At 41.3% G+C, this 25,296-nt stretch overlaps 2 protein-coding genes across 6 annotated transcripts in view; one reads left to right on the plus strand and one right to left on the minus strand.

The window, feature by feature from the left end:
• Positions 1-287: 287 nt before the first annotated feature.
• Positions 288-25,296, minus strand: part of B3GALT9 (beta-1,3-galactosyltransferase 9) — a 56,716-nt gene continuing 31,707 nt past the window's right edge. The window contains exons 1-3 of one of the 2 annotated variants that reach the window (XM_043927290.1): positions 4,617-4,743; positions 2,871-2,999; positions 288-1,617 (exon numbers count right to left, since the gene is read on the minus strand). In XM_043927290.1, coding sequence (XP_043783225.1) covers positions 514-1,617; positions 2,871-2,876 — 1,110 coding nt within the window. In that variant the 5' untranslated portion in view covers positions 2,877-2,999; positions 4,617-4,743 and the 3' untranslated portion in view covers positions 288-513. Of the gene's footprint in view, positions 1,618-2,870; positions 3,000-4,616; positions 4,744-25,296 lie in introns of those variants that run through there. The other variant, XM_043927289.1, reaches the window with a different exon arrangement.
• Positions 4,726-25,296, plus strand: part of FBXW2 (F-box and WD repeat domain containing 2) — a 28,685-nt gene continuing 8,114 nt past the window's right edge. Inside the window, exons 1-5 of one of the 4 annotated variants that reach the window (XM_043927285.1) lie at positions 4,726-4,845; positions 4,948-5,328; positions 10,319-10,828; positions 19,542-19,736; positions 21,897-22,030. In XM_043927285.1, the coding sequence (XP_043783220.1) occupies positions 5,319-5,328; positions 10,319-10,828; positions 19,542-19,736; positions 21,897-22,030 (849 nt within the window). In that variant the 5' untranslated portion in view covers positions 4,726-4,845; positions 4,948-5,318. Of the gene's footprint in view, positions 4,846-4,947; positions 5,329-10,318; positions 10,829-19,541; positions 19,737-21,896; positions 22,031-25,296 lie in introns of those variants that run through there. The other 3 variants (XM_043927286.1, XM_043927288.1, XM_043927287.1) reach the window with 3 other exon arrangements.

Raw genomic sequence — 25,296 nt, forward strand, 5'->3', positions numbered from 1 at the left:
CATAGTAGTGAAATTTAAGTTAATATATACTAGGTAGCTAAAACTTTTAAATGTGATTCCACCATCCAGATTACTAAAAGTCTCCCTGCTTGCAGACAAGATGAACATTTTTTTTAAATTCCTTATTTGTTTCTCTTTAATTCTGAGCATTCTAAAAAGTCAGTCACTGCTGTGATCACTGAGTCATGAGAGTTCCATAGAATGTGATTTTTAGAAACCCATTAATTATAAAAGAGAAACAAGACTTCTGAGTCATAATTCAATGTTATGTCCTCTCTTTTCTAGACAGAAGGTTTTATTTTGAAGAGAATCGTGTTACACCGATTTAAATTTCTTAAAATGAGATCTCAATTTAGTGTAGTACATCAGAGCAATAAGACACTTTGCAACTTGCCAAGTACAATTACAGATTCAGAGAAACTACATAAAAAACACAAGGAAGGAGGGACATTTTCTGTAACAAGGTTGGAGGTAATTTTAAAAGAACACACTCTGAAGAAAAACAAAGAAACCCTAGTCATCATAAGACATGGCATTATTTTTTATGGTACCCATGTGAAAGCGTTTAAAGCTGTCAAGATATGTCAGAAGTTTGCAGGAGACAAGCCCATAATAGGTTTCAAGCAGCGTACATTCTTTTCCACTGTTAATTTCCTTCCATGCCAGGGGCATTTCAGCATCTGTAGGTTCTGAGGATGTGAAAATGAACTTATAGCAACATCTGTTGTATCTGATGTGCCTTTTCCCAGAAAACCTTGAACTGTGGGTGGGTATAAGGCCAATGGACTTCGCACAAATGCCTACAAACACATCAGCAGGCACTATAATGGGTACTTCTTTGAAAACTACATACATCATCCGAGCCACATCTTGGGACATAACAAAGGCCTCCCTGCTGCAGTAATCTGGGTAGTACTTTTCTGGGTACTCACTGAAAGGGACAAATTCTTGGCTATTAGGGTCTCTGTTGGGTGTATCCTGATGGATAACTCTTCCAACGTAGATATCTTCAAGGTGTTTTTTCAGATTGAGAAGGTAGTCCACCAAGCTTGGTATATTGACAAACATCTCTTCATCAACCTTTAGGATAAACAGGGCATTAGGGCAGAAAGTCACAGCCCACTGCATCATGGTGATGATCTTCAGAGTCTGGTTCTCAGAACTGTCCAAGAAGATGCCTTCAATTATGTCATTATTCTTTTGGGACTCTTTGTCTATGTCTTGCTGAGTGGTCACCAAAACAGGCATTCCCAAAGCAAATAGTGTGAGAATGGGGTGCCCTCGGACACTGGTCACGTTACCCCAGGTTTTCCTGATGAGATCCCGCCTTGTTCCATTTTCTGGGCTACTGAATATAAGAGAGAGCAAAAATATGCTCTTTCCTTTACACACCTCCGACTGGCTCAGGATATAGTATTTGGAAAGATTGCTTCTCAAGGGCTCCGTGTTCAATTTTCTTGCCTTATCCTTAATTTCAAGAACTTTCACATCTACATAAGGCAAAGCATGCAGGAAATATTCTTCCACAAAATCAGCCCCAAAAAGCAAGGCATGAAATAGAATAACATTAAACAGGATGAAACACCACTGATGGGTCCAAAGTCTGCAGAAAGTCACCTAAACGAAAGAACACACATTCATTCAAGCTTCATCCCCATTTCTGGGTACACACTCCCGGAATACTATGTGTACACCTGAAAGCACTTAACAGTACACTATTTTTAAGTGTTTATTGTTAGTGTTTCTGTTACCTGTCTCTCTCACTAGATCTTGGTCCCCTGGACATCATGCCTCTCTCTTCTCCAGTACTACTGAGACCAGTATTTAGCACAAAGTGGAAACTGAACAAAATGTTGTCTGTTTTCTTGCTTGGATGAAACCCTTACTATGTTCAAGGCACCTGTGTTAGGCACTGGGGAAACAGAGGAATCAGACATAGACATGACTATAAAGTAACAATTGGTATCATCATGCTAAAAACTTACAGGAAAATATATGACAGTCCTCTCCGGAACCAGTGTGCTTGGGTCAGTTTCTTCTCTGATTACAAAGGTCCAGGGCTATTTGTGAATGGAGTGGCAGCTTTTGTTGACCACTGCACAGTGGCTACTATCAAACATTTACATTCTTCTAGTAAGAGTTTTCAATTTAATACTGAATTCTGACATTATCTGTTTTGACAGTGTCCCCTAATCTTTCTGACATGTCTTTCAATATGGGCAGATTCCTGCTATCTGCACAGCACCTTCTCAGAGATCTAGGACAATCTGATGCCAAGCTTATTCCATCGCATTAAAGGAGATGGAAACTTTCCATCTGGAAGAACATATACAGTATAGTATTGCAATATAACAGAGCCAGCGACATTAGAAGAATTAAGTCTCTGTTCATCGGAGCTTCAATCAATAAAGACTCCCATAGTGACACTTAATGTCTTATTGAGTGCTGGCTGTGAGCCAGGCCCTGTGCTAAACATTTTACATGCCTTAACTCTTTTCAGTCTTGCTAATATCCCTTTGAGATAGGTTATCTTCAGACTTAAGCTGAGCACCCATGTGGTTTAGGCATTTGCCCAGGATCATTTAGTGAGTAAGAAGAGGGTGAGATAGGGCCATGATATGAACTCAAATCTGTCAGTTTCAAAGCTCACTCTTAACCACTAGAGACTCCTGAAGTCCATCTTTTACTTTCCCATGTCTGTTTAATAAGAAAAAAAACAACAAAGCAAAACAAATTCCCACAATTATAATCTGAACTCCTTTCCATTTTTTTTTTAGTTCATCTCATGATTTACACAAAGAAGAAACTTCAGCCTACTCAAAGCTTATTCTAGTAGATATAAAGTGCTACAAAGATTGTAAGAAACTTACCTGCATGTTGTCTGTGAACAATTTGGGGGCTTTGGAAATTATTGAGTCCAGATGCCAAAGTTTGTCCAAATGTATCTCAGGATCACTCAGTCCAACAGCAACTGAAGCACAGTACCTTGTGCCTGAGACCTTCAGGATAAGGTTTCTTGTCAATCAACCTGAGCTTTTGTCCCAGAATACCTGCTGGCTCTATAGGAGAGCAAGTGCCGATCATGTTACAGCTAGAGTGAATCCAGAACAAAGAATAGAAAGCAAACCTCTTCAAATGCTTCCAACCTTGTGTACCTCTTGAAACTGACCCCTTGTCTTTATATGGAGTTCCTGGTGAAGTATGTGTGGGAGTTGAAAGAACAGTTCACACATATCGTGTCTCCATAGCATCATCACACAGAGTGTATCTCAAGAAACTAAACAGAGTGTTTCTGCTCCCTGGTACATACACGTGCAAGAAATGTGTTAAACATCAAGAGATACTTGTCATCGCTGGTGGGTGCATTTTTTTCTACCCAAAGACACTTATGGTGTAGTTTGATACATGTCTCATCAGGAAGGATTTTGAATTCCTAGTATAGGCCATGTTAAGATTGTTCTTAATTATATGTCATCCATCTACCTCTCCCAGGCAACTTCATCTCAAAGTAGAAAACAACCTGTAATCCATTTTAGCCTGAACTGGAAAAACCAAGCATTTGATGTTTGCAATTTTTCTATTGTCTCTATGTGTAGAAATTACTCCAAATACCATTTGATCAGCAAGTTTACTAAAGAAACAACATCCAGCGTATTTTTATGTTCCTGTCACAAGCAGTTGCACTGAACCTTCTGTTCCTATGCCAGGCTATATTTCATGTTTCTCTTTTTGCATATTGATCTTCCTGCCTGCCCTTCATAGCAGTTTTTGTAGTTATTTGCCTAGGAATAATTCATTGCATTTTAAAGCTATGTTTTCTCAACAATCATTGTGGATTCTTGGAGATTTTTTACAAAGTGGGGAATATATATCCTTAAAAAATGCAAATGAGAATTTTTACATATACAAAATTGAATGATTTACATAGGTCTTGGATTTCATTAAATACAAATTCCATTTTGCAATTTTCTTTTCATTTTTTAATAAGCCATATATTTTGCTCCTGGGTAGTCTCTGGACTTAAACTGAGACAATTTGGTTTCTTTGTCCATGAGAGGTTCAAACAATATTATCTCTGGGCCAGCTCCATCTAGAATTTTCAGTTTGATTCAGCAAACTCTTACAGTACTAGGGTTGAGATCATTTGCTGCAAATAGAAGTGCCTGGTTTTCTTGATTACCTTAGCACTGCCTTCTCTTTCATAAAGCTCACCCAATCTGACATGTGAACCTGTGTCTTCCTAAATTTTCCTGTGATATCATCATCAGTCACCCTCTGGCTTAGAAGTTTTCAGTCTTCCTGTTGTCTACCAAAGCAAACCCGCTCTCTTAAGACCTGACTTTCTGAACTCCATACTTAATTTCCACCACAAAGAATCAACTTTTTATTTCCCATGTGTTCAGTGCCCTATGTGTACTCCGGACGCGTGGAGCCTTTGCTCTGCCCTACCACTAACTGCACGTACGACTCTCTGTCATATGAATTGGTGTTCTTTGGACATGTCTCTTATATTGCCGCTCTCCTCGGAAAGTGAGCATAATAAGAAAAAGTGTCAATCGGTGGTGCAAGATCAGATTGGGTGACGGACATAAATTCGCTGGACAATTTCTGTATACCTCCTGGAAGTAAACTTCGGTCCCGGTGCCACAAGACTAAAGGGCCCTGCGCATGCTCCGTTTTCCTCTACGCGCCTCTGCCCACCCACTTCCGCTTCACTGCGCGGCCGGAAGTACAGCCGCGTCCGCTGGGCGCCGCGGGTGGAGGGACGCGCGGAGATGACGCAGGCAGCACCGGAAGCCGCTCCCCTGTGAGGCTGCGGACCCAGAGCGGCGGCCGCCGGTCCAGGTCTGTGTTCTAGGCGGGGCCGGGTCGCGGAGGGGGCTGTTTGGGGCCCGCGCCTCTGCTGACCCGTCGCGCCTCGGGCTGTTTGCCTTTCTCTCCCTGCAGGCGCCATGGCTGCGGAGCGGACCTGGCCGCTGCGAGGCTCTGGCGGCCCGAGCGCGCCTAGTTGGTGTGAGCCCGGCGCGAGGTCCCGGGCCCCGGGGCGCTCGCTCAGGTCAGTGCCGCGCGGAACACGGCTCCGGGAATAGGGGCCCTGGGAGCGGCGGACGGGTTGAAGGGATCTGGAGTTGATTTAGAGATGGGAGAACTGAGTGACTGCCTCCTGGAGCCTCAGTTTCCTTAGCTGCGAAATGAGTTAACCGTGATGTCCGAGGGCTGTTAATGAGTTTAAAGGATGAAGCAGTGTGGAGAGGTGGTTTATGAAGTACAAAGCGCTGTACTAATGTGCGGGACTGCGCCATAATTGTGGGTATGCCATGGAAACAGGTGTGTATGTGGAGTGCTGCTTGCAATAAAGATAGCAGGGTTAATGCTAAATAATGGTGGTAGCCAGCATTTCTTGTAGGCTTCCACTGTGCGGATACTGTGCTAAACGTTTTATGTGCATTATCCCGTTTATTCTTCGTAAAAAGCGCTTGTAGATAATGCCGTTGGTGGTTACCTTTTACCAGTGAGGAAGTTGGGCTTGAGATAGGTGAAGTGATTTGCCCACGGTTACCCAGCAACAAGTCGGGTTGCAAAGCCCTGTTTGTATTCTTTCAAAGCTTTTAAAAATTCATCTTAAAACCGAAGGCGGATATAAACAGGTCAGATATTCATACTGTTTTAAATTCATAAAGGGACCTTCACTCCTATTCCTCAACCCTCCAGTATTCTCTGGAAACAATCAGTATTAACCAGCTTCTTGAGTATTCAAAAGATATTTTATGTATATGTAAGTTTATTTAGATAAGCTCAGAGCCTCTGTTCTCTTTAACCCTGGTTATGCTTGATAAGAAAAGAGAGGGAAGATGAAACCTCCCTCCCAAAGATAGCAAATGTCTTGTTTTCTGTCTTGATTAGGCCAGGTCCTGAGAGAGGAGAGGTAAACGGCATTCATCATGTTTAGTCAAGAATATTCTGTCTTTATTAAGACCGGGAAGTATAAGTTTTGTTTTGCTTTTTTGAGAAGGGTGGGGTCTGGGCAAGATGTTGTGCCCGCTCCTTCTTGTGAGACCCAGGGAAAGTCACTCCACTTTGGGGACCATAAATTTCTTCATTTTTTAAGGGCAGTTCTCATACCTTCCACACGGTCGTGAAAATCACGTGAGGTAACATCTATGAGTAGTACTCTAGTGTTTCCAAACCAGTACAAAGATGAGAGTTACCTGAGGGAACGTAGGGAGTTAATAGCAGAACCAGAGACCAAGCCCAGGCCTCCCATCTCCCAGTTTAGGAATCTTTTCACATCTGTCTGTTTCAGAGCTTTGTGATTGTTAATACTGAGGGAGGAAGGGCAAGTTTTATGTTGAGTCTGAAGTTAGGGTTGGGGGGAAGAATGAGACACCGGGCTGGAGTGTGGAGAGGGTGGAAAGAGAGTGCCTCTCCTGGGAAATCAGCCTCCTGTCAGTAACTGCCCTTAATTACAAAATTAAGTTCCCAGTAAGTTTGAGCAGTTGAGGTTTTTCTTTTTTTTCCTGTATATTTTAATCCATTTTAAGAGAAATGGGAGTGGGGGCGTGGAACGAACAAAAAAGAGAAACTGGTGATATCCTAGGGTTGAAAGGGATGTTACTGGAGCTTTCCTGCCAGGTACTCATAGTAACAAAACTAACAAAAAGTGCCGTTTGAGTTACCCTGCTGGGCTGTGTTCTGAGCGTGTCCCTACTGTTTGTGCCTCGCACAGCCCTCGAGGTGAGCTTGCTTCCATTTTACAGACGACAGAACTGAAGTTCAGAAGTTAGTTGAGTATGTCCATGATCACATAGGAAGTGGCTGAATCTGTGGAAGATTTGATTGACTTCAAAACATTTTCCTTTACCTCAATCCGCCTCTCTAGCTAGCTGTCCTTGACCATTCCCAGTGATGGGAAGCTCACCACCCTGGAGGCAGCTGTTCCATTATTGGAAAGCTCTGATGTTTTAAAAGCTCCTCCTTCAGTTGAATTGAAATCTCACTTCCTGAAGTATTCCCTGTGGGGCCTTGTGCTGCCAGTACATGGTATTTCTAAAGGCTCTCTAAGACTTCAGTTTAGACCTATGACCTTAAGAAAGTTCTCTCCAGAGTCAGTTCATTTTTTACAGAAACAAAAGCTGATTTTTTTTTTAATAGTGCATTCTGCAAAGCTAATGGGTCCTACTTTATTTTAAAAAGATGCCTTTTTCATGATAGTGAGAGGTGAAGAACTGGATAAGACCTTCCCGTAAAGGGTTCAGTAGCTTAAAGGGCAGTCTTTAAGAGTTGGAAGAAAATTCTTGTTAGGAGAATGTGTAAATCTCAGAAATGCCTAGGTTTTTAAAGGTGCTCAATGGCAAACTCATCCCATAACCTCTGTGATGTCTTGGGTTCATTGATTGGGTGTGCTGTATGATGTCTCTTAGTTGTTTGGTAATGATACTGTTTTCATGGGTATTATAAGTAACAGTTCACTGTACACAAATGTCAGTATTCCTAAGATGCGTATGTGGCACACTTCGTGTGTGTGGCCTGGCCGATGCCCCACTTCTTCATAGAAGAAGCCCCTCGCCCCACTTCTTCATGGTAAAAAATGATCCCTGGGCACATGTTTTGGTTATATTTTTAGTTGGCCAGGATTAATTATCTATTGGCGACATTCTATGAATGTCTACAGAAACTTTTTTCTTGTCTTGCTGTGAATGGTTTTTTTTAAGTAAAACTTTTGCAGAAATATTACAGATAAAAAGGTGGTTAGGATTCAGAAAAAGGAGGCTTGTTAATCTTGTTGGTGGCTTTTTTTTTTTGCTGTGCCAAGCAACCTGTGGGACCTTAGTTCCCCGACCAGGGATCAAACCCAGGCCCTCTGGCAGTGAACGTGCAGAGTCCTAACCACTGGGCAACCAAGAAATTCCCAGGACACTTGTTATCTTGTGTTAAGTTCATACAACTTGCCGTGAACTCATTAGTTTTTGGCAGCCAAGTAAATCCTTAAATTAATAAATCCTACCTAGCCCAAACCATGAGACTTAAAGTCCATTCACTATTTGAGAACATTAGACACATTAATCACCAGATGATGTGATTAGAAGTGGTTTGTTTGCTTTAACTGCTTTTTGTTTGATAACAAATGTTCCTGTCAAATTTGATATTGGGAAATTAATGAAAATGATCTTTACATACCTTAATATTAATGAAGTTGGACAGTGAGATCTGACTATTTGTGTAAACCTGGTAAATGATCGTGGCATCTGGTCCCATCACTTCATGGCAAATAGATGTGGAAACAGTGACTTTATTTTCTTGGGCTCCAAAATCACTGCAGATAGTGACTACAGCCATGAAATTAAAAGACACTTGGTCCTTGGAAGAAAAGCTATGACAAACCTAAACAGTATATTAAAAGGCAGAGACGTTACTTTGCCGACAAAGGTCTGTCTAGTCAAAGCTCTGGTTTTTCCAGTAGTCATGTATGGATGTGAGAGTTTGCCCATAAAGAAAACTGAGCGCTGAAGAATTCATACTTTTGAACTGTGGTTTTGGAGAAGACTCTTGAGAGTCTCTTGGACTGCAGGGAGATCCAGCCAGTCAATCTTAAAGGACATCAGTCCTGAATGTTCATTGGAAGGACTGATGCTGAAGCTGAAGCTCCAGTCCTTTGGCCACCTGAAGTGAAGAACTGACTCATTGGAAAAGACCCTGATGCTGGGAAAGATGAAAGGCAGGAGGAGAAGGGGACGACAGAGGATGAGATGGTTGGATGGCTTCATCAACTCAATGGACATGAGATTGAGCAAGCTCCGGAATTTGGTGATGGACAGGGAAGCCTGGTGTACTTCTGTCCATGGGGTTGCAAAGAGTCAGACACAACTAAGCGACCAAACTGAACTGATAAATGAATTTATTTTCCTCTTTCACTTTAATTTGGACATTAGGTTTTTAAATTAGTATGACAATATGATGGGAAACTGGTCAGATTACAAGGAAAGTTTTTTTTTTTTTTTAATCATTGAAATGTTTCAACACATGAAAATCTAATTTAAAAAGAAACCCCATGTACCTATTGCCCAGCACTAATATCTATCAACATGGCTGATCTTGGAACAGGTGGTTTTCACAGATTTGCTTTACTTTTTCTTCTCTTCCCATTAGTTTAGTCCCCATTAAGAGTGGGTAGACACCTTGACACAGTATGGATTGATGGATACTTGTATTTTGGTGGGGGGAGGGAGGTTCCAGTTAACCTTAAAGGGGAAGATGGTTTAATCAGATGGACTCAGTGCTCCCAGATCTTATCACCAGGTTGTGATTCTCCTGATGGTAACTGGCTTCAGAGAGAGAGAGACAGCTTGGTGTGTCTGGAAGAGTCCTGATCTTGAGAGCACTGGCTTTCAGCCTGTTCTGTTGCTATTTTATAGCCCTGTTGGCTGTAGGCAAATCACTTACCTTCTCTGACCTGCAACTTCCTCATGTGCAAAGTGAAGGAGATGGTACCTTTCTTGGTGCGCCTTGTAAGCATCACGATGACTGATTTGTCTTATTTGTGCACACCTCCAGGACCCTTATGGCTCTTGGAGACACATGAGGTTAAGAGTTGTCTCCAGCTCATATTAACCTTATTAAAACAGACCGTGTAAGGCCAGATAAGGCTTTTGGAAGTTCATGTTCTAACAGGCAGTGCCGTAAAGGAAGTGGAAGAACCAGAACACCTGAGCCAGATAACTTACTGTACCTGGTTATTTTTCTTCCCCAAACCTTTTTGCCTAAACATCTATTGCAAAAGCCAGTAGTCAGTTCTGTGATTCCTGCAACAGGTCAGGTTATACGTAGCCTGATAACTGATGTCTCAAGTTACTGCTCTAGAGACTTACTTTTTGGGTATCACATCCTTGTGCTTATTTTTGTGATTTTCGTGCCCAAGTAGAGTGTATTTAAGAAAATGTTATCATGATGATTTTGATGGGGGTTCTATTATACAGAATACACTGTTTCATAAAGAATGAATACTTTGTAAATCTTTTACTGTGAAGATGCATGTAGCATGTGATAGACTTCAGAAGGAGCAAGTCACACACACCAAAATTAGTTTCACTGAGTTATGTTTTGGAGGTCATGATTTGTTAAAGTATGTTTTCTCAAATGTGTTTTCTTTTGTGCGCATGGAAATTATTTCAGATAAATGCAATGTATTAACTGTAAAGTTGTAACTAAGCTCTAAAGTTGTAACAGTTTTTTGCACTAATTTTTAATACTTCATTTGTTAGCAGTCTTGCTTGAATGGTCTTTTTGAGCAGAACTAATACAATATTTTGATGTGCCACAGGTAAATTTTTCCATAACCTTATGGAGAGAAAGGACTTTGAGACATGGCTTGATAACATTTCTGTTACATTTCTTTCTCTGACGGACTTGCAGAAAAATGAAACTCTGGATCACCTGATTAGTCTGAGTGGGGCAGTCCAGCTCAGACACCTCTCCAATAACCTGGAGACTCTGCTCAAGCGGGACTTCCTCAAACTCCTTCCCCTGGAGCTCAGTTTTTATTTGTTAAAATGGCTCGACCCTCAGACTTTACTCACGTGCTGCCTCGTCTCTAAACAGTGGAATAAGGTGATAAGTGCCTGTACAGAGGTGTGGCAGACCGCCTGTAAAAATTTGGGCTGGCAGATAGATGATTCTGTTCAGGACGCTTTGCACTGGAAGAAGGTTTATTTGAAGGCTATTTTGAGAATGAAGCAACTGGAGGACCATGAAGCCTTTGAGACCTCATCTTTAATTGGACACAGTGCCAGAGTGTATGCACTTTACTACAAAGATGGACTTCTGTGTACAGGTAAGACAGCCTGGACCTTTTTTTTTTTTTTTAAAAACATTTCGTAGGAGTGTAATCTTACAGACAGAACAAAATACTACTCCTCAGGCTTCATAACAGCAGTTGTTAATTATCTGAGATATCTATGATGGCATTATCCCTCCATCCCTGACTGGTTCCTCCTCTCCACACCACCACCCCTTTATCCTTTTTCACTCTGAGAAGACAATTACTTTTATAAAATTTTATGAGAAGAAAGCTCCAGATATTCTTATAAATGTGAGATGAGTCTGAAAGCTCTATGTTTTTCTATACTTTTCTTCCATAAACAGTCCTTCATGTTGGTTAATTTTTTTTTTTTTCCTATCAGCACTGATTTTGGGGGAAAAACAGAAAAGTTGCTGTCTATTCCTAGCAAATAATTCATTTTGAAAGGATTATGAAACCTGTTTGTTTCCTTGTATTTAAAATATGCAAAGGGAACTGTTTCTCTTTCTCTAAGATCCTGGGGTTCTTAGAAGAATTTAGAAGAGCTTGGGCATGGGAATGAAAATAGTTGGATATTTTAAAACTCAGCAAGCAGGGCTTCCCTGGTTGCTCAGTGGCAAAGCATTCGCCTGCCAATGCAGGAGATGTGGGTTTGATCTCTTGAGTCAAGAAGATCCCCTGGAGAAGGAAATGGCAACCCACCTCAGCATTCTTGCCTGGGAAATCCCATGAACACAGGAGATTGGCAGGCTATAGTCCGTTGGATCATGAAAAAGTCAGACATGACTTAGCGACTAAACAACAACAATAACAGCAAGTAAAGTAACTTTTTATTATAAATGTAATGATTAAAGTTAGAATTATGTGCATCTTCCAATTATAATGGGCATGTGTTTCTACATATGATTATATAGTTAGTGCCCATGTTTCAGGTACATGTTGATAGGTGTTGTGTATAATGACTAAGCAAAGTTTAGAATGGCTTGAGGTTCTAGATCATCTTATCAGTGATCATAATGCTATTTGCTCCCATCATATATAATATACAGTATTGGGCTTCCCAGGTGGTGCAGTGTTAAAGAAGCTGCCTGCCACTGCAGGAGACACAAGTTTGATCCCTGGGTCAGGAAGATTCCCTGGAGTAGGAAGTGGCAACCCACTCCAGTATTCTTGCCTGGAAATTTCCATGGACAGAGGAGCCTGACGGGCTGCCATCTGTGGGATCACAAGGAGTCAGAAGCGACTTAGCGACTGAGCACATTGCCGCCGCTCGGGGACATCCTGTGCTTCTTCCTCAGGATGATTTCTGACACACACTTGAGTGTTAACCTGAACTACGTGGTTGTCATACACTGTTTCTTTGTGTAAATAGATCATCATCATTTAGCCATTTCCATACTAGTGCATATTCAGGTTGTTTCTGTTTTTATGGATATTTTTGTCTGCATTGTTTTTTCCCTTTGTATTATTCATTTGAGGCAGAAGGCTCAGAGCAGAATCACCAGATCCAGAAGTATGAATGAATTTATAGCGCCTCTTAGTGTCCTTTCCAGATGTATTGAATTGGTGCTATGCCCACAGCGAAGTCTAAGGTGAACCTGCTTCTCCCTCAGAGTCCTGCCATACTCAGTTTAATATTTTTAATGGTGAAGAGAGGTATGATTTCTCAAGACTGTCTTAAAGTTGAATTTCTTTGTTCACTGAGGTTGTCCATTTTCTTAATGTGGTGACATTCTCTGAAATGCTCAACACTTTGTCAGTTTTATAAAATAAACATTTAAGGTATTTCATGGTTTTGTTTGTCATCCTGAGATTACTCCATGCTCATGTTATTTTCCCTGTCCTATTAAAAGCCTGATTATTGGAACAACATCATCTGTTCTTCTATACCTTGATCTACTTTCCCACCTGTGGTGATGACTTTTCAGTATTCTTTTTGCCTCATAATCACTGGCAGGTTTTTGGTTTTTTTTAAGATTAAGATGCCATATTGCCTTTGAACTTGGCACTTATTCACACTTGGGTCAATGCTGGCAGTGGTCTCATTTTCAGAACTAGCTCCAGCTTTTTTTTTTTTTTTTAATGTCTTGTTAAACTTTGCTTTTGAAACGCAATAAAACCTCAGTTACTTGGCACAGAAGTGAATGGAATACATTCACTGAATTCCCTAATTACCTGGGCAGTTAATATCTACAAATGACTGTGGACACAACCCTGCATTTTAAGATTATTCTCCAGGTGAGTCTATATGCTATCTTATTTTTAGTATGATTAAATTCACTGACTTTGATTATGGAAAATTGTGCTGTTGAAAATGATTCAAAGCATTTATTTAAAGCAGCATTCTTGGGACTGTTACTAGCAAGAAATATTTGTTAATAGAATTAAACATGTGTTTGTATCACCTCGTCACTTAAGAGCTTGTCTTTTCACTGTTGTTGAATTGGGAAATTCTGAATTTGGCAATAAACTTAGCGACTCTCAGATTAGCCCTTAAGCAAGCAGTGAAACAGTTTTACCAAAAGGGTTAATAATGCTAAAAATTAGCGTGGTATAGATTGTATGATTGTATGAGATTGTATGTGTGTGTTCAGAATTTCAGAAATTCTGCTCATTTCTGAAATGGTGAGAGAGGAACCTGCTGTGTTCGGTGCTGTTCAGTAGATATTTATTTATAAAATGCCGACTGCGTGACAGGCAGCGTGAGCACGCGTAGCTGATTCAGAATTGTTCTTTCCTCAGAGAACGTACACACTGTGATCAGGAAGATAGCCTGACTGAGGCTCACTGCGGACCTTCGAGCCTGACCTCGGCTCTAGTTCCGTGTGAGCTGTGGCTGATGAGAAAACACCGCCATGGGGAGTTGCTGCTCTCCCGTAGGAGATATTTCCCGTGTGCAGTTCAGGCTCAGAATTGTCAGATCTGACTTTCCAGGAGAAGCCCCAAGTCTAGGTTTTTGTGAAATAGCCTCACTTTTTAAAAAGTATTAATTTTCTAAGTATTATTCAAATTTTAAAAATATTGTGGTTGGGTCATATTCAGCCTATAAATGGCTATATTGTGATCTCTGACTTGCAGGCAGGCAAACAAGAAAAACAAGCTATAAAGGAGGTGTGATCAGATGATGTATTTAACTAGTTTGTTGTGGTGACTATGTCACAGTATATACAGATGTCAAATCATTGCATTATACACCTGGAATTAATACAATGTTGTCTATCAGCTATATCTTAATTAAAAGAGAGACCAACCAAAAAAATGGTGTAGTTGAATTGTATGAGGAATATGTAGTTGTTCAAAAGAAAGGAATGGTTTCTTCTTTTGAGAAAGCAGAGCAGTGTTTATGTTGGGTCTTGAAGAATGCGTGCATTTTGGAGATTTGAGATACACAGTCAGGGTTTTCCAACAGGAAGAGAGCATTCTAAAGACTTGGAAAGGTGCGAGCGTGGAGGAGGAAATGCCGACATCTTAGAACATAAATGGGGCCTCTCAGACTCTTAGAGTATAGTCTGAAGAAATAGGTTTGGGCTGGAACGCCGTGAACATGCATTTGGGCCATTTTCTATGAACTCTGAGTGATTTTTGAGCAAAAAGAGAGTCCGGTTCAGGGCCTTCCACTTCAAAGAAACTACTGTTTCTTGTTTCTGTCAGACTTGGGTCCTCTTTTTACAAGATTTTACAATATCCTCCTATCATGAATTAAAAGTCATGGAAGCAACTTGTCTATACATACACATTTTAAAAATCGATAGCCAAAGTCTGACCCAGAGGAGAAATAAGAGCACTGTAATTTAAAGTAACAGGGAACACATGCCCAGCCGTGGCTGTTGTGGAAGGTGGTGATCAGGTGTCTGCACCTGTATGTACTGTCGTGAGCATGGCCCCTGTGGATGTAGAAGGTTGCACTTGCGCCACAGATGCCATCCACGACTTGATCTTTTCAAGAGATGAAAAGCCCTTAGCAGAGTCCCCAGGAAAGGACATCTTTTCCTCAGTTTATCTGATAGTTACACTCATAGAAAATTAAGCACACAGTTAACCTGCTAATATGCTTTGTAAAACAGCAAAAATTAGGCTCAGGTAACTAAGAATAAGCTTTACACTTAGGAGTATCTGGCAGGACCTTCAGGAATGTCATGCAGAATACAAGGTGATTCTCTCTGTGCGCTGCAGACAGTACAGTATGTCCAGCATTCCTGGTCTCTGCCGAGCAGAGGCCAGTAACGTCCTCTCACTGTGACAGGGAAGCCACCCTACCATTTCTAAAGTGTTCCCCCAGAAGATATTAATTCTTTTGATACCTTTTAACAGACAGATCTCGAGCTTCCAAATTAAATTACTAGTCCGTTGCAGTTTAGATGAGTTTAAATAGGTCTAGATACAGGATACTAAGGGTAGAGATTTCTGAAAGTAGCAGTTGAATGGAAGAGTAGCTATTGAAATAGAAATGACAGGATTTGGCAGTGAATTGGGAGTGTGGCAAGGAATAGGGATATTTCAAAAATGACTGCAGTCTTCTAGCTGCATGTACAAATGCGAAGATATAGTACTAGTAAAAGAGTAGAAACTGAGAATAAATTCAAGAGGATAGATGGAGTTCAGTGTGGGATGAACTGAATCTCATTGGATGTGTAAGTGGAGAGTCCCATAATATTTGGAAATGCAGGGTAAGAGCTTTCAAGAGTGCTCAGGGCTGCAGAGAATGGTTTAGGAGTTAGTCACATCATATCCGTGGCTGCAAGTGAAATTTTAAAAGGAGATGGAGAGGAAAAAGAATGCATAGAGTGTAGGGTGGATCCTTTTGAGTGTGTACTCAGAGAATGGGGAGAGGTAAAGAGACAGAGGGTAATAAACAGTTTTGAAAAGGAGAATGAAAGTTGCCTGTCTTAAAGAGGCAGTAGTAAATGTTTATTCAGTTGGTTAACAGAGTCAAATGACTCAGATGGTTTGAGAGCTGAGATCTGATTCTACCAGTTAAATATTTAAACTTAGCTTGATAAGATAGCTTACTCTATTTGCGTTACAGCTCATTTTTCTGCTTACCTTTTTTTATATCAAAGATTATTTTCATCCTGTTTTCTGAATTGAGAGGGCTTTTTTTCCCCTTTCATGTAATGAAAAATAGTCTACGTTTATTTAGTTCACTTTCCTCTCTACACAGTATCATTGGTGACCTCTTTGAAAACATGCTGGGCTCGTCAGCACAGCAAATGAGAGTCTATGAAGAAGGTTGACACAAGCAGAAGAGGAGAGGATAATGGCTCCTAAAGGCTTAGCAGCTGAAGTTAGGCTTCTGCCTTGTCAAACAGAGTGCAGCCCAACCTGATTGTTTTCTGATGTTTATTATGGTGTAAAATTGAATGGCCTCGTGTTTTCCTATATAATGTTAGATAATCTCCTTCCCCACCCCTTTTTTTTTTAACAAATTGTGGGAAAATAGAAGATTTACCATTTTAACCATTTTAAATGCACAGTTCAGTGCCATCAAGTGCATTCATGTTGCACAGACATCACCACCGTCTGTCTCCAGAACTTTTTGCATCTTCTCAAACTGAAACAGTATTCGTTAATCACTGACACCCTATCCCCTCCTCCCACAGCCCCAGGCAACCATCGCGCTGCTTTCTCTAAGTGTGAGCACTCTGGGTGCCTCACGGGTGGGCTCTGAGCAGTATTTGTTCTTTTGTGACTGACTTAAGGTCACTTAGAGAATGGTCTCCATGGTTCGCTCATGTTGTTGCCTAGGTCAGAATTTCCTTCCTTTTTGAGGCTGGAGAGTAATCCTTTGACGTATAGGCCACGTTTTGTGTATCCTCCCGCCTAGTTTATGAGTGTCCTTCCTGCTTCCAGCTTTGCTCCCCTTCAAATCTTTTCCTGTGATGCTGCCACAGAGGTCTTTCAGAAATGCAGATGAGGTCATAGTTAAACATCCTTGCCACCCAGTTTGCCATCCTGACCTTTCCCACTACTTCCCAGTCATACTGAACTGTTGCCAGCGTCCCTGTTTGAGGCGTGCATTTGACAAGCATTGTCAATAATTCCTAGATAGTTTTCATTGATAGAATGGGTTCAAGGAGTTCTTTATGAATCGACCCTAATGCGTGTTCACATATTTAATAGGTAATTAAATAGTTGTATTCCAGGGATTGGTAAACCACAGACCGCAGGGGCCAGATCCAGCAGAGTGGAGTAATTGCCCCAGAGACTGTGTGGCTCCAGAAGACTAATATATTTACTGTCCAGTCTTTTGCAGAAAAAGTTTGGCTGAGCTGTGGCACATACTGTTTATATTTTATTTTTTTGATTGGGGGAGAGGGTGCTGATCACTGTATTCATCCTTTAGATTTCAACTTGTTAATATTGAAAAATTTTTTTAATTTTGTATTTATTTTTGGTGGTGCCATGTGGCATGCGAGGTCTTAGTTCCGTGAGCAGTGATTGAACCTGTGCCACTGGCATTGGGAGCTCGGAGTCTTAACGACTGGACCACCAGGGAAGTTCCAAGTTTGGGTATTCTTTAAGCCATGAAATTCCTTCTTCAGACAGTCCTACACCAAGGCCTGGCTTCACAGCACACCAGAGTGTATGGTGTGGGGCCAGGGGTGCCTTCTCCTAAGGCGTGTTTGTGGAACACCTTGATGTTGAGGAGCACAGCCGTAAACTCAGCGGAACTCCATCTGGGGTGCTTTCTCCTCTCATCCCCTCCTCGTATCTGCTGTGGGCTCTTGTGCCGCCCACCACTTAACTGAGTTGTCACTGCTTGTTTGGCCTTCCTGTCTTCCTTGGAAGACCAAGCGCCACAAGAGCAGGATCCCTGCCTGACACAGAAGTTCTCCAAATATGGGTTGAATGAATGAAGGCGACCCTGTGAAACACTGGCAGTAAATCAGAACCAAGCTCAGTTAGGACCAAATATAACTTCTTTTCCTGCTTTAGCTTCCTAGAAATACAGCCACAAAATGCTGACTCTGCTAAAACTCTGAGCGGACCTTAAAGGTTGTCTGGACCTGTGCTGTCCACGGTGGTAGCCACTCAGCACCCCTGACTTCTGGGCACCTGAAATACAGCGCCTTCAAACCGAGGTGTGAGATAGGAAGTCCTTGCTGGATTTTGAAGACTTAGAGTGTAAACCATTGCATTAATACATTTCTATATTGATTACATTAGCTGATAATGTTTTTTGGCATACTGAGTTAAAAATTCAATTATTTCCCCTTTTTTGTACTTTTTAAAGTAAACATTAGAAAAATTTACATTGCGTACATGGCTTGTCCTATCTTTCTATCGGATAGTATTGTTCTTAGATCATTGGTTCTCAATGCATTGCTAATAAGTTCATCTGGCAGGTTTTTATAATTATTTCTCCTGCCTCGGATGTTCTGAGTTAGAATCTCTGAAGATGAGGCCTAGCATGGATGTCTTGATAAAGCACTCCAGTTGATTCTGATGCCTCATATGCCATTGAGAACCACCAGCCAAGTCTCACCTTTAATTTTACAGAAAGGAAACTGAATCCCTAATTAGTAAAATAACAACAAATAGAGTCTTCATTTCAGTATGCTCTCATAGGGTTTTCCAGGGGTGAAATTTCTGCTCTGCTCTTTCATAACTGATAGCTATTTTTCCATTGTCTGAAACAGTGGCTCTTGATCAGTCCTTAAAGGTGGAATTGTGGCTGGCTTTATTTAGTCATTTAAGCTTTTTGAAAACTGATCAGTTGGTGCTTTTCCAAGATACCATGTCTTTATTATAGGAATTACATTTACGTATCTTCAAAATGACTTTGTCAATTCTTAATATTTTATTAAGGTAAATTGTGAAACATGAATTAATCACTAGGATTTTAAATGCAATCTCCCCCGTGGCTCAGTGGTAAAGAATCTGTCTGCAATGCAGGAGACACGGGTTCGATCCCTGGGTCTGGAAGGTCCCCCGGAAGAGGAAATGGCAACCCAGTCCGGTATTCTTGCCTGGGAAATACCATGGACAGAGGAGCCTGGGGGGCTACAGTCCATGGGGCCACAAAGAGTCAGACGTGACTTGGTTACTAAACAGTAATGTTGTGAATTGTTACACAGTTTTCATCAGAGGCAGAAGTAAAACCTGCCTTTTATCCTGCATAATCTTAAGAGACTTTCCAAGCCCTTTGCTGAATTGTTGTAAATGTCTGGGAATAGTTTATGTCTTATTTTCTTTGAAGTTCCTTCAGACATTTCAGGATGGCTCAAGAAATTAGCGGTTAGCCTTTGTAGAAGTTAACCAGTGATCGGGGCTTGTCTTTGACTTGCCTTAGAGTGGAACATGTTCCAGCCTACAGCTTTACTATTTCAGCGTTCTTTGTTTGTTCAGTTGTTGGATAATGGACAGGCAGGCAAGTGTACACATGCAGTGATAGGTAATACCCATCATTTTAAGCTTAAGTCAGAGAGCTCATGATAGCCAGAGATTTAGGGAAATTTACAAGTGGAAGCACCAAGGGATGCTCCAGTCTAACACGGCTCTGTAACCTGGAGCGTTTAGGGAAAAGGACTAAACCGAGGCTTGGAGTCAGTCCCAGGGCTGCTGACACTATTTTGGCGATGCAGAGCAGGCTGTGTTCCTCTCTCTCGCTTTAGTTTCCCCCAGCTGTTAAGTGGGAGTGCTGGAGGAGGTTAAGGTTCTCCTTTAAGGATGCCATCTTTGGGGACTGATTCCACCTCTCTAGAGTGTTTGTCTTCTTACTAACCTCCCTGTTTTTCTCTTGAAGGGTCAGATGACTTGTCTGCAAAACTGTGGGATGTGAGCACAGGGCAATGTGTTTATGGCATCCAGACGCACACTTGTGCTGCGGTGAAGTTTGATGAGCAGAAGCTTGTGACAGGCTCCTTTGACAACACCGTGGCCTGCTGGGAATGGAGCTCCGGAGCCAGGACCCAGCACTTCCGGGGGCACACGGGGGCGGGTGGGTCGCCTCTCTTCACGGCTTTCCCAGTTCCTTTAGCCACGTTGCTTAAAGCCAGGGGCCAAGAATGTGATCTATCTTTTGTTTTTTTTAATTTAATCTGTCTTTCCCCCTACTACTTTTCCAGTCAGTACAGTTAATCTCTTTATTCAGGTTATTCTTACTTAACAGTTTTACCTCGAATTTTGCTTCTCCTTGGCCCATTTTTTAACTCATAATGACCTTATACCCTTAGGCTGGGAGAGGCAGTTCTTTTCTCCCATTTCATTTATTTCCTGTTTGCACAGTCAGCTTCCTTTGTTTGGATCAAATTCCATACCTCCAAATTGAATAAATGTAAATTTAGTCCACTTTATATGTAGAATTAGGACTGGAAATCCTTAGGAGTGACTACACAGATTACATCAGATTGGAGCTTGGTTGATAATAATCTCACTGCTGAGGGACAAGATGAAAAGGAGATACCTCAATATTTCCTAATAAGGTTGCAGCAACCTTAGTTTGTAAAACTGGTCATTTGAACGAAGCCTTTTGATCAGAGTGTCTCCTCTGCTTCATTGTATCCTGGAGCTTTGTGCAGAAATCATGTGAGCTAGTTCCCTTCTCCTCCGCCTCCCCTCCCCACCCCCCACCCACATCACCCACTGCATTAGCCTCTGAGAGCCACAGTCTGTGCTCTTGAGCATCACATTTATGAGCGCCTTCCTGGACACCCTAAACAGGTTGAGTTTCTCTGCTGTAGGTTTCCCAGTAACCTGTGTAACACCCATCATACAAGTGAGTATGGTAACTGGTTCCCCCACCCACCTGTCAGCTCTAGAAGCACAGGGATCCCACCTGTCTTACTCACCCTTAGATCCTGAATTCCTTGCATGGTGTTCAGTAATTCTTTAAAGTAAATTTAGCTGTTTTATGGCCCCCCCCCAAAAAAACAATAAACCCCACCGAATCTGCACCCCCCCATTTTGTTTGTCATCCTGTACATTCTTCTTCAGTCTGCTGCCACTTGTTTGTAGTCATTAATATTTGAAGATACATGATTTAATATGGAGCTTATGTATCAAACTGAGTGTAACATTCCACAGTGTCAAGGATTGCACCTGTTCCAGCTGATTTTACACTTGGTCAGCTTTGAGAACCCGGTTCTAAAAAATTTCCTCAATGTTCCCAAGACATTGCTGTGGCTTTTCCTGACTCCATGCCTTTGCTGTTCCTTCTCCCTGCAGTATTCTCTTTCTTTTCTTGATAAACTCTACTCATCCTTTAGGGCCCACCTCCAATATCGCCTCCTCCCGAAGTCCTCCCTGATACCCCTGGGCAGAGTTAGTCTTTCTCCTTGGTGTTTCCCTAGCAAGAGGTAAACATTTACTTTTTTTTTTGGACTTCCTTCTCCACCCCTCACTTAGAGTTCCTTAAAGAAAAGAGCAGTGTCTTCATCTCTGGGTCCCTGGTGTCTGTTTAGAGCTTGACAGGCATTTAAAAACAAGTACCTTGGAGAAGGAAATGGCAACCCACTCCAGTACTCTTGCCTAGAAAATCCCATGGACGGAGGAGCCTGGTATCCATGGGATCGCAAAGAGTCGGACATGACTGAACGACTTCACTTAAAAAAGAAAAAGAAAAAAATAAATAAATAAAAACAAGTACTTGTTATACTCAGGCACTGTTTTAGATGCCAGGGATATAGGTCTGAAGAAAATCAGTTTGAGAGAATGGCTCAGTCTGAACTTAAGATCTTTGCTTTGTTTTTCTCATTATACTGACTTTTCTTGAGAATGAATACTCCTGACATTTTATCTTACTGCAATAAATAGTACAAATCTCAGTAGGTCCACCTATGTTCAGTGTTTCTTCTCAGTCCTGAGAAGAAATGCCAGGGTCTCCTACACTTGTTTGCCTTTGACTCTGAAGCTAGAACAAAAGGAAGAGATGGTATATTCCAGGGACTTTCCATCCTTAGGATAATCTATAATAAGAATTTTGAAATGGGTATTTTTTTTTAAGCAAAAAATTGCTTGTCGAGAAAGCACCCTTCCTACAGTAGTTCTGGTTAGGAAATTACACACTTGGGCAGCTAGGAAGAATACGTGTTATTGAGCTCTATGATAAAAGGCCCACAGGCAAAGGCCTATTTAACTGTGTGTGTGTTGTGTACACTAGTGTTTAGTGTCGACTACAACGACGAACTGGACGTCTTGGTGAGTGGCTCTGCAGACTTCACCGTGAAGGTGTGGGCTTTATCTGCTGGGACATGCCTGAACACTCTCACCGGGCACACGGAATGGGTCACCAAGGTAGGAAGGCTCACTGATGCTGACATCACTCTTGCCGAGGGTGGGGAGGCTGGGGGCGGGTTGGAGGGTGGTACACGCTGACTCATAAGTGGTAGATGAGTCATAGGGGGAATAGATGCAGCCCCGAGCCACGGCGGCGCACAGCAGTGACCAGCATGTGAAAGACGCTCAGTAACTCAGTGAACTCGCGGCTGTGGACACGGGAGGGTGCGCGCAGTGTATCCGGTGGGTGGAGGGAGGGAGGAACACGGGTTATGTCAGAGCTACGTAGACTGTGGTGGTGGTTTCTGCACCGAAATGTTGAGATAATTATTCCTTCTGAAGTTGTGAGTACTTTTTTCCCTTTAGGATAAGCATGTTTCTTTTTAAATCAGAAAAGCAATTTTCATTTTGAAAAAGAAAGCGCTTGCTGGAAGTGGAACAGAGAGAAATGTGCAGACTCCTTAAAAGGACGTTGTGCTGGTTTTATTTTATTATTTTATTATGTGCCACTTTTATTCAACATGTAATTGGAAGTTGTAGCCAGAGCAGAAAAAGAAAAAAAGGCATCCATGTTGGAAAGGAAGAGGTAAAACTCTCAGTATTTGCAAATGCGTGATATTTTGATGATGCCATAAGAAATCTGTTAGAACTAAAATATGTAAAATTGCAAGATATAAAATCTGTATAAAAATCTGTTGCTTTTCTGTACACTGATAAAGAACTGTCAGAAAAAGAAGTAAAGAAAAAACAGTCCCATATACAGTTGCATCAAAAAGAATGAAATAACCTAGGAATAAATTTAATCAGTATATAACAGGAAGACCTGTGTATTGAAAACCGTGAGACATTAGTGAAGGAAATTGAAGTAGACAAATGAATGGAGAGTTGTTTCATGCTCACAAATTTAAACAATCAAATGTCCATACTTTCCAAAGCAACCTATAGATTCGGTGCAGTCTGCATCAAAATTCCAATGGTATGTTTCGAGGAAATAAGACAAATAATCCTAAAATTCGCATGGAACCACACACACAAAAAAAAACCTTGAAAAAGCACAAAGCTGCAGGCATCATGCTTTCAAACTGTGTGACAGAGATACAGTAATTAAAGCAATGTGATGTCAGCAGAACAGATGCTTAGATCAATGGAACAGAATTAAGAGCCCAGAAATAAACCCTTGTGTCTATGGTCAATTCATTTACGACAAAGGAGCCAAGAATATATGGTGGAGGATGCACAGTCTCTTCCATAAATGTTGTTGGGAAAACTGAACAGCCACATCAAAAGGATGAGACTGAACCACTGTCTTAAACCATACATAGACGTTAACTCAAAATTGATTAAAGACTTAACACACCTGAAATCATAAAACTCCTAAAAGAAAACATAGTGAACATCTTGACATAGGTTTTGGCAGTGATTTTTTGAATCTGGCAACAAAGAAGAAAGAATAAAGAAATAAAGAAACAAGAATAAAGTGGGACTGCATCATACTAAATAAAAAGCTTCTGAACAGCACAAGAAACTGTCAACAAAATTAAGAGGCAACCTACTGAATGGGAGAAAATATTTACAAATCATAGGTCATGGGCTAGTGTCCAAAATAGGTAAATCACACAACTTAAGAGCAAAAAACCAAACAGTCTAATTAAAAAATGGGCAGATTATTTGAACAGACATTTTCCCAAAGAATGTGTATAGATGAAAACAGCAACTAAGAAATAAATGAGAAGATGTTCAACAAAATCATCAGGGAAATGCAGATGTAAATCGGAATCACAATGAGATATCACCTCATACCAGTTAGAATGGCTATTATCAAAAAGACAAGAAATAGCACATTGTTGGTGAGGTTGTGGAGAGAAAAGAAACTTTGTTCACTTTTAGGGGAATGTAAATTGGTGCAGCCACTGTGAAAAACAGTTTGGAGGTTCCTCAAAAAATGAAAAATAAAACTTCTACATGATCCAGCGATTCCCCTTCTGGGTATCTATCCAAAGAAATTGAAAACTCAGAAAGATGCATACATCCCCATGTTCATTACAGTATTATCTATAATAGTCAAGATACAGAAACAACCAGAGTGTTCATTGATGGGTGGATAGATGTATATGTATATTGAAATATTATTTAACCATAAAGAAGTGAAATGTTAACAATTTGTGATAACATGGATGGACCTCAAGGACATTGTGCTAAGCGAAATAAGTCAAAGAAAGGCAAATACCATACAATCTCGTAAAAGTGGACTGTACAGAAGGTGAGGAGGGAGCCAAGTTCATAGATAGAACAGATTGGTGGTTGTCAGAAGCAGAGGGTGGGATGTGGTGAGTGGGAGAAATGGGTAAACTTGTTTTTTGCTTTTTTAATGTGACGAAAGAGCAGGAAGGAGGGAGGATGAAGAAAATCTTGGAAGAAATGAAACAAAAATTTACAGCATCTTTTAAAGAACATTGTGATATCTTCTAAAGAAAAGAATTGCTGTAAATATCAAAAGCCCTGGAGAATGGAAATGCCCTGGAGAAACACTGTTCTTGAGCCTATCGTGCTGTTCTGTGAGGCGCTGAGTATATATGAGTGAGCAAAACAAACCCAGGCCTAACACGAGTGTTAGTTTAGTAGGGGAAATAGTTAATAATCAGTAATCTCACAGATAAATACATAATCACAAATTGTATTAAGTGCTAATGGAGGAAGAGTGTAGTGTTCTCCGAGAAAGTCTAGGAAGGTGTCTGATTTAGTTTGATTGAAGGAAAGCTTTTAGAAAAGGTGCCAGATGTGAAGAATGAATTGGAGGTAGCTGCGTAAAGAGTCGAGGAGTGTTTCAGAGGGTGTGGTGTGTGCACAGGCCCTGGGGTGGGAAAGAACCCAGAACGTTCGATAGCCTGATGCCCCGGAAGGGCGGCGGAGCAGAGCCGCAGCTGGGGGACGTGTGGGAGCGGGGGCCATCCGGCGTGCTTTACTGGACCTTACTAAGGATTTTGTATGATTCTAAGTGTAGTAGCAAGCAGCTGATGAGTTCTGAGCAAGAGTCTGGTGTGATTCATGTTTTAAGAAAATAACTGCTGAGTGAAAAAATGGATTCGAGTGGGGCACACATGGGGCACAGGTGGATGCTCGGGTGGCCAGTTAGACTTTGGCAGTAGTCCAAGCAGAAGAGACCCCCGGCTTGGACGTGGACGGCACTAAGGAAGGAGAAGGGCACATCAGAGGCTGTGTCTTTGCAGTAAAGCCAGCTGAACTTATGGGAAACCAAGGAGAAAGATGACTAGTGGCTTTTAGAC

This window comes from Cervus elaphus, chromosome 16 (genome assembly GCF_910594005.1).
Source record: "Cervus elaphus chromosome 16, mCerEla1.1, whole genome shotgun sequence".
Taxonomy (NCBI): domain Eukaryota; kingdom Metazoa; phylum Chordata; class Mammalia; order Artiodactyla; family Cervidae; genus Cervus; species Cervus elaphus.